The sequence below is a fragment of the Somniosus microcephalus genome, chromosome 16 (genome assembly GCF_052327205.1).
Source record: "Somniosus microcephalus isolate GS21.2 chromosome 16, FLI_Smic_1.0, whole genome shotgun sequence".
Taxonomy (NCBI): domain Eukaryota; kingdom Metazoa; phylum Chordata; class Chondrichthyes; order Squaliformes; family Somniosidae; genus Somniosus; species Somniosus microcephalus.
This window is the reverse complement of record NC_141002.1, coordinates 81,196,283-81,210,107: the sequence shown is the minus strand read 5'-3', so window position 1 is coordinate 81,210,107 and position 13,825 is coordinate 81,196,283. Positions and strand designations below refer to the sequence as shown.

Here is a 13,825-nt window from a genome sequence, read left to right as displayed (position 1 = left end):
AGTACCTGTAACTGGAAAAGCTAATGATTGCACTAGGGGGACCCTCACTGTAGCAACTGATCAAAATCCTGAATCGAACAGGGCAAGCTCCTGGGTTATCTGTCTAAAGAAGAGAAAGTGGTAGAACAAGAAATCTATAATGTGCAAAGATCTCTTGCATAATTTGAAATTGATTACATGTCGTGCAACACCAGAACAGGTAACTTCAGAACCACAATTTCAGCTCTGGCCTTTGATACACTGACAAAGCAATGCGGATTTGCTCACATCATAAGAAACCCCAGGTATCCACAAATTAATGGCAAGATGGGAAGAGCAATGCAGACTAAAAAAACACTTTTTCCAGAACTCGGGAAGATACATATTTAGGTCTCCTAAAATACATCACCCTTACTGACCAATAGGCTTCCTCTTGAGGCCCCCACCATTACAGATGCCAGTCTTTAGCCAACTCAATTCCGTCCACGTAACATCAAGAAATGGCTTAGTGCACGGAACTCAGCAAAGGCTACAGGACCAGGCAACATCTCAACTGTAGTATTGAAGACCTCTGCTCCAGTATTAACTACACCTCTTGACCAGCTGTTCCAGTACAGCTGCAACACTGGCCTCTACCCGACAATTGCCCAGGTATATCCACAAAAAGCAGGACAAATCCAAACAGTCTACTCCCAATCATCAGCAAATTAATGGAAGGAGTCATCAACAGTGCTATCAAATGGCACTTACTCACCAATAACCTGCTCACCGATCCTCAGTTTGGGTTGTGCCAGAACCACTTGGCTCCAGATCTCATAACTGCCTTAGTCCAAACATGGATATGAGCTGAATTCCAGTGGTGATGTGAAAGTAACTGCTCTTGACATCAAGGCAGCATTCGACTGAGTGTGGCACCACGGAGCCCCAGTAAAACTGAAGTCAATGGGGAATTAGGGGGAAAGAGCTCCAGTGGCTGGAGTCATACCTGGCACAAAAAAAGATGGTTGTTGGAGGCCCAGGACATCACTGCAGGAGTTCCTCAAGGCAGTGTCCTACCACTCTACTTAACGTAAACTTGAGATCATTCAAAACTCGGCTGCCCGTGTCCTAACTCGCACCAAGTCCCGTTCACCCAGCACCCCTGTGCTCGCTGACCTACATTGGCTTCCAGTTAAGCAACACCTTGATTTCAAAATTCTCATCCTTGTTTTCAAATCCCTCCATGGCCTCGCCCCTCCCTATCTCTGTAATCTCCTTCAGCCCCACAACCCCCCGAGATATCTGCGCTCCTCTAATTCTGCCCTCTTGAGCATCCCTGATTATAATCACTCAACCATTGGTGGCCATGCCTTCTGTTGCCTAGGCCCTAAGCTTTGGAATTCCCTGCCTAAACCTCTCCGCCTCTCTACCTCTCTTTCCTCCTTTAAGACACTCCTTAAAACCTACCTCTTTGACCAAGCTTTTGGTCACCTGCCCTAATTTATCCTTATGTGGCTCGGTGTCAAATTTTTTGTGTTATAGTACTCCTGTGAAGTGCCTTGGGACATTTTACTACATTAAAGGTGCTATATAAATACAAGTTGTTGTTTTTGTTGTCCTAGGCCCAACTATCTTCAGCTGTTTCATCAATGCATTATAAGGTCAGAACTGGGGTTGATGATTGCACGGACTTCAGCTCCATTTGCAATTCTTCAGATAATGAAGCAGCCCAAGCCCACATTCAACAAGACCTAGACAACAGCCAGACTTGGGTTGATAAGTGGCAAGTATCATTCATGCCACATAAGTGCCAGACAATGACCATCTGAGAGTCTAACCAACCCCCCTTCATATTCAATAACATTATGGCCCAGAAATTTGGGTCCCCACAGGTGAGTACGTGTAGGGTACTCACGTATAGGCCCAACGAAAGTGCCAGTTCCATGCATGCACTGCGCATGCGTGGGAAACCGGAACTTCCATTCCCTTAAAGGAAGGGTTTCACAGGTTGAACGCATGCGCCGGAGAGGCAGCGCGTATGCCTGGAACTTCCGTTTTTTTTGCAGGTTTCTCCGGGAGGGTAAGTCTCCAGGAGCTACGCTTCTAAAAAGCAGGTGCAAGGCCTGATTTTAACAAGGTAAGTGGTGAATTAAGTAAAATTAAAACATTTTTTCCACAGGTTTATTATTTTTAAATACTTTAAAGAAAGGTAAATTTATTTTTAGCCCCGTTAGAAACTGTAATTAATTTTTTCAAAATTTTTAATTATTGTTTAAAGTAGTTATTTTATGTAATTTATAGTTATTTTAAAAATGTGATTTTTTTTTTATTATTTGAAGTTTTAGTTATGTTTTGGGGTTGATTTGTATTTATAGTTTTGACAGCCCTTCCTGTCAAATTTATGAATGGGCATTCCCTGCTACGATTGGCTCTCCATGGCCCATGTGATCCCAGGGGACGCTTCGAACTAACTGCGCCCCTGGGATACGCAAGCACTGCTCGCCGGCAGTTGGAGGAGGCCCAGGATCGGAATCCCACGCGGGCCCACAGCACAATGGCAGGTGCACTAGGTAAGTGCAGGTCGGAGGCTTGCACCCGCGGGAAGCCACCGACCCAAATTTCTGGGCCATTATCATCGTTGAATCCTGTAGAAAAGAGTTTCGCTATATGGTTATACACAGTAATCACTACTTAAAAAAAACTCCTGATTTTTGTGACAACTAACACAACGCTTTGCTTTTGTTCTACGTTTAATTATTTTGTTTGAAACATTTTTGCAGGTAAATAAAGGACGGTCCAGCAAATATGATGAGAAGAAAGTCAGCAAAGAAAACTTTAAGAATGAGACGGCCAGGACCTCAATTATGTTTGCCTTGAAAAATGAAGTTGGTGGACTAGTGAAAGCCCTTCAAATCTTTCAAGTAAGATTCTACAGCGTATAGATAAACAACTGTCACTGAAGCAATTAAGTTTACCGACTAAAAATTTATTTTATGTATCTATAATATATTTAAAAAATTATGTTTTCATGTACTTCCTGTCTACAAAATCTTACTTCTTGTTGTCACTTTTTTGTCACACTTTTAGGTTAATATTCCCATAACAAATTCCTAGGTCCACATTTACATTGGAAACTGCCTATGTAAATGTGTCATGCTCTAATTACACCCTCCTGCCAGTAGTGGCACTGTAGTGTGTAAGGGTTTTTTTCCGATACCGGCCCCCCGTTACACACAGCTCTTGGACGTCAGGATTTATAAGAACAAAATACACACGGCACAGGGTTTTGGCTCAACCTTTGATTCATTCATTTATTGAACACACACACACACACATAATTACTTCCCCAGTATAAATCCCTACGATTTATATTAGGCTAACAACCCCAAAATACAAACCCCTACGCAAGGATCATTTGCATCGACACAATATGACACAGTTAAACCCGTCCGCAATTTGACTGTTACATATAAAGTTACTCAGATTCAATCAAAAAAGCCCCCTCTATGATTTGACTGAAAATACAATCACCACTCCCGATCGGCTGTCTCCTGGAGTTGATTGTAGGCCCGAATCTTTCTGCTCGCTGCTCTTTGGTTAGCTTCCCGCCACACTCTCTTCGAAGTGACTCTTCCTTTAAATCAAAACCAACTTGCAATCTTGAAACACATTTCCTGCCCTTCCTGAGAACTCTTGATGGCTAATTGTCCCTCGTATTGTCCATTGATTAGAGATACCTTTCTGACAATACAACCATCCCAAGGTGACTGCATATGCTAGTTGTTGGTTTCTGTTAGCATTCGCATTCAAATAGTTCAGGACCTGGCCCATTGTCTAGGCCTGCACTGATACTAGTTATTCTGGGGCCATGGTCTTCTTTAACAATTTAACCCCTTAAGGTAAATGAATATGCGAATATTCTTGTTCAGAAGCATTCGTATTTTAGGTTGTCTGTGATCCAGTCTCTTGATGGTTTGTAGTTTCGGCTGCAATGTTTGAATTAACCCTTTATTGCCCATCTCTTTTTGCGGGCTGTGCAGTTCCGGGTTTTTATATTTCATAGTCCAATTTTTACCGTGGGGGGGGGGGGGGGAGGAATGGATCCTACAAGTGCCACAGTTTTGCATCTCCCAGCTCCTTTTCCTCTATCGAGAAACTCCTATGGCCCAGCAATCTCTACTTCCCTGTTTCCTAAATTTCCATAAGTTTGCCATTTAACTATAACTGATAAAATGAAATCATAGAGTGTTAGTTAAAAATAAAGACAAAATGTATGAGTTTAAAATGGAGACGGAATTATATCTGTGTTCCCTGGTCTAATTACCACCCACCCTCTAACACCACTTCACCTTAATACTACATTTCATTTTCACTCTCCCTGTGCAAACTCTAAACTTTTCATTAAATTATGTTTCATCAGGAGAAACACATCAACCTAGTTCATATCGAGTCCAGAAAGTCAAAGAGGAGAGATTCAGAAGTTGAGATATTTGTGGATTGTAGCAGCACAAAAGAAGACTTTAATGAACTGATTCAGTTACTAAGAGCCCACACAAACATTGTTTCATTGAATCCACTGGCCAGCAACTGGATGGAGGAGGAAGGTATGAGTCACAGCTGCAGTCTACACCTTTTATTTGTAATTGTCATGTTAATAGGAAAATTGAGTCAAAGCAGCTGGGTGTCAACGTGAATTTGAATTTTGCTTTATATAGGATTACATAAGATATACGACACAGAAACAGGTCATTCGGCCCAATCAGTCCATGCCGGTGTTTATGCTCCACTCGAGCCTCCTCCCGTCTTTCCTCATCTAAATCTATCAGCATAACCCTCTATTCCCTTCTCCCTCGTATGCTTGTCTAGCCTCCCCATAAATGCATCTATACTATTCGCCTCAACCACTTCCTGTGGTAGCGAGTTCCACATTCTCACCACTCTCTGCGTAAAGAAGTTTCTTCTGAATTCCCTATTGGATTTCTTGGTGACTATCACATATTGATGGCCTCCAGCTTTGCTCTTCCCCACAAGTGGAAACACTCTCTCTGTGTCCACTCTATCAAAACCTCTTATTATTTTACTAGGTCACCCCTCAGCCTTCTCTTCTCTTCGTCCTTTCCTGATACATATAACCTTGCCTTTTCACCTCTGGGAACTGGGCTGAAATGCATCCAGAGATTGCAGTGCAAGGGTCAACGGAGAAGTTGTTTTGTGTTGTCCATTTCTTACTGGACTTGAGACCATAGAGCAACATTGCTCTCACAATTTACAACCACCACTAAATATAATGGCGGGAAAGAATTGATCTTCAGAATTTTTCTTTCTTTACAAAACTTTCACATAACACAGATGAGATTGGGCATCACTATGTTGGGAATCATAGGCCAGATGCCTTATTTTACAATTCTATATAACAGTGGAGCTGGCGCTCTAATGGCCACCACCTTGCTGCCTCCAACCTTTCACATTGTTTACTACTGTACCTTAAGGGTCAAAGAGGATATTTATTTTGTCTGCTGGTAGTCGGCAATGGGCAACACCCTGTGGTAGGTTTGCTCAATTTTGATGGATACTTTGACTTGCATAAATAATGTAAACATGCTGCAGTCCTGACTCCAGTGGCCTAAGAAGGTGACTTATCAGCTACGGAGAGTATTAGCTTCTTACATCCCTACTGTAGACCCAACAATGAAAAGGCAGATTGCCATTATTGCTGACCCATTTCCACGTAGATTAACTTGATCCCTTACTTGAATTCTAGTGGTAATTTACTACCACATGTGTATGCTAAACATGTGCCTGTTGGTTCCAATGTGTTGCTGCTTTCATTCAGGTGTAAACTGCAGTTACTACATTTTACAAGGTTTTCCAGAGATCATTTAAACTTCAAAGTGGTCATTACAGACAGATTCCACTACATTCTCATGTAACCTTAATAAAAAATAGCCTATCCACATAAAGGAAAACTGTCCAGTTACTAGTTACCTATAAGGACCACCCAAGGGTAATGCTGATCAATCATTACACTGAGCTATTATACAACTTGTATTACTCTACAAGTCCTGTACCTAAGATATATAATACACTGTATTATTTACATATATAGCAAGAGATATATATGTAAGTTTCAACTGGTTTTAAAGTAATGTTATTGGCAGCGAAGACCACAGCCAAGCAGAACCTTTTTGCATGAAAATACATTAGGAGAGATTTTCATGGGTCCGCATCCATGGAAGGACCCAGTGCACCTGTGTATAGAGCCAGGAACATCTCCTCCATTGTATCTATTTATATCCATGTCACTCAGGTTACTTTGTAATTGTAGTCAGGACCACGTCACCATTTATATTGTGAAAGGAGATACCATGCTCATATATTTGATGGGAGTATAAATAGATCATTGCTTCTGTAAAGCAAGCCTCCTTACAGAGGAGGCCGCGGGGGCACGGGGAGGGATAACAACCTGCCCAGAAAAGGCAACAGTTGCTGGATTTTCCAGCACTTGGGAGAGGTGAGTGCCCGTGATGTGCCACTGGTGATCTGGTGCCCACCATCAGCATACAAAAGAGGGAACCTCCCCCCGACCCCAAAAAGTTGACTGGGGTCAGCGGAGGAGGTTAAAGACTGGTGCGATCCTGACATAATTGCTGGGATCAGAGGCCCATGGGTTTTCAGGACCGTAACTGGGGAAACTATCTCATAATTAGAAAGTCACTCAATTAATTCTGATAGTACTACTTAGAATGTGCTGATGGTTCAATTGTGCTTATATCTTTATTTTATTGTGTGTTGTCTAGAACTGGGTGGCGTTCCTTGGTTCCCAAGAAAGATTTCTGAATTAGATAAAAGTTCCCAGAGAGTCCTGATGTATGGATCAGATCTTGATGCAGACCATCCAGTGAGTACCAACAAAGAGTCATTGTTCAAATAGCAAAAGGAAGGTTATTATAGAATTGAGTTACCACTAGTCTCAGAGGCTAGCCTTTGTGGAGTTGCTGGTTTAACTGCAATTCTGGATAAGGGTCCAAAATAGCCCATAAAGGATTAGCAAAATAAGGCTGGTTACCTTGTTCTAATTAGCTCTGCTCAATCGGTAAAGAACAGAATCTACCCCATTGTGTCCCCATTACTTTTTTTTCATTTGTTCTTCGGATGTGGACAGTACTAGTTGCGCTGAGGGCATTAAGATTCAAAGATGTAGGCCGCGATTTCCCCAACCTCGGTGGGTCCGTGGTGGGCGACGGTGGTGGCGGGTCCCGACCTTGCTGCCGGCTCCAGCCCGCTGTCCAAAATGATATTACGTTGATTGGGCTTGTTAAGCCCGCCCAGCGCGTTTGCTGGCCAATTAGAGGAAGCGGGTCTGGTGACGTCATTTGATGACGCGTCATCAGCCGGTTTCCTTAAAGGGACCATGTGCAAATTGATTTTGACGTTTGTGCTGCCAGTGTTCTACAGCATTGAGGTACTGCAAACACTGACAAGCACTGCACAGAGGTGCACGGCTGCACCCAGGCTCTCCCATGACTCCCTCCATATGTTTATGGAGGGAGTCACAGCACGCAGGGAGGTCCTCTTCCCTTCCAATGGGCGGAAGAGAACTCCCCAGGAGATCAGCACAGCCTGGTTGCACATTGCACAGGAGGACACGAGCAGGGATGTTGTCAGGAGGACCTGGGTGCAGTGCCGCAAACCTTTCAATGATCTCAGTAGATCACGAAACATTAGTACAAAGCCACACTCAACCTCATCCTGATGTGCCACTCATCACATCCCCATCACTCTGCCTTCCCTACCCTACTCCTGCACATCCTTACTCAAACCAACTTACCTTGGACCTCCACCCATCCCTCTCTATCTACTTTATCACTTCCCCATCTCACTAGCCACCACTCACACTCACCCTCATCCTAGTCCAATCATACCAACTAACAATACACAAGGGTAGGCACTTGGGTGTTTTATGCAATGTTCATGTAAAGTTTCTGTTAATGTGGTGTCAAATATTGAAACCTTTATTTTCAACACTTTGCATTCTTGGACAGATCTGGAAGTGGCTTAGTGAGTTGCAGTGAATGGTGAGATATTATAGTACCCCCCACAATGGTGATGAGTGTGAAAAGATTGGCTTGGGCATTGTAGGGATGATTTATGCTGTGGGTGTGGGGTGGTGCCAACCTGATGCATCATGTGGCAGCCAGGGTGTACAGCGTCAAGTGAAGTAAATCTGGCCATAGTGAGGCCATCTTGGCATCCTGGGCAGCAATGTAGTCAGGTGCTGATGCCCTGTGTTCTGTGCAGCATCAGTTGATTGCGGAGAAGGCTGGTATTGTTGTTGGAGCTGCTGGTGTGCCTGGTGCTGCTGGTGTTGGGGCTGATTGTGGTGGGATTCTGAGGACCAAGGTGAAAAAGTTTCAAGGGGACCGATGCTGATGTAATAGATGGCAGGTGAACTTGAGATGACAGAAGCGATCTGTCAATGGTGAGAGAGGTTGTTCCAATGAGGTGACACTGGATAGAGAGTTTACTTCAAACAATTGCAACCTGCATAAAGCTCAATCTGTCTTTCAAATGCAGTAAGCAACGGCTTCTAAGCTTGGAAAGTGAACAGCTGTGAGATGGGAGCTTTTATAGGGCAGCACGGTGGCATAGTGGTTAGCACTGTTGCCTCACAGCGCCAGGGACCCGGGATCAAATCCGGCCTCGGGTGACTGTCTGTGTGGAGTTTGCACATCCTCCCCGTGTTTGCGTGGGTTTCCTCCGGGTGCTCCGGTTTCCTCCCACAGTCCAAAGATGTGCGGGTTAGGTTGATTGGCCATGATAAAAAATTGACCCTTAGTGTTAGGGGGGATTAAATACGTGGGGTTACAGGGTTATGGGGATAGGGCTTGGGTGGGATGGCTGTCGGTGTAGGGACCGGGTGCTAGGGTTTGGATGATCAGCCATGATCTCGTTGAATGGCGGAGCAGGCTCGAAGGGCCGAATGGCCTACTCCTGCTCCTATCTTCTATGTTTCTTCTATGTTTCTATAGCACATTTGCAGCTGTCAAGTAATGAGATGATTCCATGGTCATACAACTCCCGCCCTGCTTACCTGACGTGATTCCTGAGCAGCGTGGACACCATGTGTGACCTCGTATAATGTAAAGGTGAGCTCAAAATATTTCTCAGTGGGCTGTTAACAAGGTCATAATGACCTGAATTGCCTCCCCCGCCGCTGCTTGTTGGGTCTGTTCAGCACTGACAGACCTGACATCTGGGAAAGGTGCGTGGCGGCGGGTTGACAGCGAGGTCCTGACCCGCTGTCAAAAAAAAATTCCCATCCGACCCGCTACCGAACGCGCCTACTGACCCCCTGAAAAACTCCCCCCTTTGTGTGGCACCCGAGCCACATATAGAGCAGACCAACGTCCTTTCCCTGAAGGACAATATTCAACCAATGCCGTTTTTCTAACAATCCACAGCTTTTATGTTATTTTCTGGTGTGAGCCCACAAATGATCAAATTTTATTAAAGTCACTTTCACAACTTGCCATGGTGGGATTTGTGAATTACGTCCCTGGGTTTCTAGTCCAATACCATAATTATTAGGCTACTATGGCCACCTCAAAAGTGGTAGAGACAAAGGCCTCAAAGCAAATGCCAGGTGATGACTAATATTTAACATAGATGTGATACGTGGAGGCTTCTAAAGAAGGAGAGAAAGTTAACTTTTTAAAATGAATATAAATAAATGTCCTCAAATTCTGCAGAAATTTGCAGGGCTATGGGGAAAGAGCAGGGGAGTGGGACTCGTCGGGAGCTCTTTCAGAGCGCCATCACAGGCACGGTGGGCCAAATGGCCTCCTTCTGTGCTGTGTGATTCTAGGATTGTATGATACATCTCACAAGAGGTAGAATTTCTGTGGGGTATTTTCCAATCTCTCACCATAACTTTGGTGGTAGATCAACAGATTTCACAGCAGTTTCTGCCAATCTTCCGCTGAAGTTATGGGGAGAGATCGGGAACCCCTGTCAAAATTGTACCTCAAAATCCTGATATTATAAATGAACAAAATGGCACTTTTAAGTAGTAATTTTCCGATGGTGTGCTACTGGTGGGGGAGGGGCTCACCTGTCAGAGGTACTCATCAGAAATTTGGCCATATGCTGTGCATGAATTTCTGACCGTTCAAATTGCTGGTTGGAAAATTGAGTTCAGCCCATGCCCCAGTTTCTGATATCCGCTTCTGGTGATGAGGCTCCTCTCCTGCTGCAGAAGTCGACACATACCTGAAGTATAAATGAATAATCTGGTACTTTAGAGGATTTGTACAATGGAAATAATAATGTCCTATTTTAAAATTGGATTTAAAGCTGCAATACTTGAGTTTTCTATCCCTGAATTTCTGAACTCCATACGATCGGGACTTTCTTGATGAATATAGTGTGTGACTGAAAATGCTTCTTTTACAGTTTCATCGTGTAATATAAATCCACACTTTGGTGTTTTCGTTAGTAGGGGCATACCGTCTGCTCTGATAACAATGATACGTTGTATGATATCCTTTTAAAATGATGTGTCTTAGGCTGCATTTACACTGCAACTGTAGTGTCAGTGCGAAGCGGTTTTGGTTTGCACTGATGCTACTGTTGTAGTGTGAGTGCAGCCTTAATCTCCCTCCGTTCCCAGGGCTTTAAAGACAATGTCTACAGAAGGCGAAGAAAATACTTTGTGGAAGTTGCCAGGAATTACAAAATGTAAGTGTTAGCAGGTAACAAAGAGATTTTATTGAATTTATTTAAAAATCTGTAGATCAGCTGGTTTCAGGCAGCTTAAGGTTATATACACTGTCACTGTCTCAACTTAAAGCTCGTTTTATGTCATATTAGCTTCACCATCAGAAACTGAGAGCCTGCTACCATAAGAGGTTGTCCTATTAGGTCTACAACCAGTGGGATTCTTACAAGGAAAAAGCCACACACCTGATGTCAGGAAATTACATTTAAAATTGTTACTCTGCAGTTGACTATAAAGAGCTATCGGGTAGATCGATGGAATGGTCTTGGTGTCGGTTAGTGGGTGAGCAGGGACTGGAAAAAGGGATCTCATTGGCTCCTCCAATTCTAAGGTGCACCACTCTGTTTTCCACCTCAAGTTGCCCACCCTTGTTCTTTGTTGTTGCAAATGTGTAAAAGCTTCATTGTGGGTGGATTATCTGTGTTAATGAGGGCATAGCAACACAGCCCTCCATTTCCTGTGTTTTGAGCCTAAGTTTTTAAAATTCATTTATGGGATGTGGGTGTCGCTGGCAAGGCCAGCATTTATTGCCCATCCCTAATTGCCCTTGAGAAGATGGTGGTGAGCCACCTTCTTGAACTGCTGCAGTCCGTGTGGTGAAGGGACTCCCACAGTGCTGTTAGGGAGGGAGTTCCAGGATTTTGACCCAGTGACGATGAAGGATCGGCCGATATACTTCTAAGTCAGGATGGTGTGTGACTTGGAGGGGAACTTGGAGGTGGTGGTGTTCCCATGCGCCTGCTGCCCTTGTCCTTCTAGGTGGAAGAGGTCGCGGGTTTGGGAGGTGCTGCCGAAGAAGCCTTGGCCTAGTATTAAGTCTGCTCTTTGAAAGTAGTCATTAAAGTCCAGCAACATTATCACATGTAGGGAAGGGATCTCTTAAAGACACACAGATGTTTTTTAAAAGGGCATTTTTCTGCAAATATGGTTTTTTTTTTCAAAGCATCTCTACAACAGATTTTCATACTTGAAGATGAAGAATATCAAAGAAGGCATATGGCTGGCACCCACTATTATGCTACCAGTGGTATCTGCACATCCTGGCACACCCAGTTGCCAATAACAGAGGGGAACTGCTTCTGTATGCTCCTAGTCAGAATGGAGTTGTTTGCCGAGCTGTGCTATCTACTGTAGCTAACCTCCACATAAAGAAAACGCCTGTGAGTGACAATCAAAGTCAACTCCTCCCTATTATGCCTTCATCTCCTTCCAGGCTAGCATATGGATCCTCTGCAGTATCAGCCAATTTTGGTTGCCCACAGGTATATCAAACAAGTGACAGAAGCAATGCTCAGGAGTGCTTACAGGCTTACACACTGAATAGATTGATTCTGAGGACAACCTTAGCATGATCATCAGGTGTCTGCAAGTTTCTCATGCACGTAACATTTCAAAGACAACAGGGAATTTCTGATACAATCATCTTGTAATGTTCCTCTCTGGGAGGTCAGCTAGTCCATATAACCTCCATAGAAATAGAAATATTCTGAAGTTATGTTCCCCACAAATGCAAAGGGACTCTTTTGAGAATGTAACTAATGGAAGACTATTGTAAATTCATGATACATTGACTTATCTTTTCATGCGAAAGAGCTCCATTTCTGTCACACTTGCTATAAGAACCTAGTGGGTAGCATTAACTTCCACCCACCCTCAGGGTTGTCATCTTCTTCCACATTTATAGCTAGGCCACTTGGTATTGCACATATATAGCGCCTTGTCACATCCTCAGGACATTCCAAAGTGTTTCATAACCAATTAATTACTTTTAGAAGCACAGTCACTGTTATTATGTGGCATGCAGCGTGTACACAGCAAGATCCCACAAACAGCAAATGAGGTGAATGAATAGAGGGAGAAATGCTGTCAAACACACTGGGAAGATTCTTTAAGTAGTGTTGTGAAGATCTTTTATATCTACATGAACAGGATGGCACCTCTGATAATCCAGCATTCCCTCAGTACTTCACTGGAGTGTCAGCTAAGGTTATGTGCACAATTCCTTGCTTGAACCAACAACCTCCTGAACAGAGGCAAGCGTGATACCAACTGAACCAAACTGATACTTAAATGTAGGTAAAACTGTGCAATCTTTCCTTGTATGTGCGCCTTTGATTCCACTGTATGGTCTGCCAGCTGTTGTTTCACTTTTATTTCAGGTTCCATAGTTTTATCTCTGAGTGCAATATGGCAAAGAAAGAAATAATTCTGCACTTTGTTGCTGCAGCTCTTTAAATCCCTGCAGCAGTGCTCAGAAACCCTGCCTCCGTGCAGAGAGTCAGTCCACTCCACAGGTGTGAGCTTCCCTCACATACATAATTAGGAGTTAAATCAGAAGTTAAGATGTGAGCAGCCATGCGCCTGATCACATCATCCTGCCCTGGAATCATCTGTTGTGGAATTTGTACACTCGCATCTTCCTGTTTTGCTAAATGGTCTTTTTTCATCATTATTGATGGTCTGCTAACAAAATGGCAGGAACACGTGATTTTGAATTGTGCATTTTTAAAATGTAATTAAGTTTGTTGTGATAAAAACAAGCCTTACCGTTGAACACCTGCAACAATGAACCTTTAACACTTCTCAAGTAGTTAATGAGCCACTTAATTGGTATAAATGATCCAGGTATAAATCTGCTAAATGTTTGCCTGATGCTCTTCTTAACTGTGTTACAAAGAAATAGGAGAACCTTTTTGATGTGGGAGGATGGCCCCAACATGATCTGGAGGCAACTGATGTGGCAACAGTAGCAGCATAGGACATATATGGAATGAAAGGATATCATAGTGGTGAAAGATCTATGCAAAAATGCTATATTTACACGGAGAAATGTTTGCAAGGGTGTACAAATAAAAATAGCAGAGGCATGTAGATTATATTATTCTACCATGATGGAAAAGAGAATTCAGTGTGGGAAATCCTTTTCATGGCCTAAACCACTTCATAGAAACATAGAAGATAGGAGCAGGAGTAGGCCATTCGGCACCTCGAGCCTGCTCTGCCATTCAATGAGATCATGGCTGATCATCCAAATTCAGTACCCTGTCCCTGCCTTCTCCCCATATCTCTTGATCCCTTTAGCCTTAAGAA

The 13,825-nt window shown here is 43.4% G+C and overlaps 1 protein-coding gene across 1 annotated transcript in view; it reads left to right on the top strand.

The window, feature by feature from the left end:
* Positions 1-1,823: 1,823 nt before the first annotated feature.
* Positions 1,824-13,825, top strand: part of LOC147106323 (tryptophan 5-hydroxylase 2-like) — a 55,058-nt gene continuing 43,056 nt past the window's right edge. Inside the window, exons 1-5 of the mRNA XM_086009728.1 lie at positions 1,824-1,850; positions 2,739-2,879; positions 4,379-4,562; positions 6,756-6,856; positions 10,628-10,695. Of these exons, the coding sequence (XP_085865854.1) occupies positions 1,824-1,850; positions 2,739-2,879; positions 4,379-4,562; positions 6,756-6,856; positions 10,628-10,695 (521 nt within the window). The remainder of the gene's footprint in view (positions 1,851-2,738; positions 2,880-4,378; positions 4,563-6,755; positions 6,857-10,627; positions 10,696-13,825) is intronic.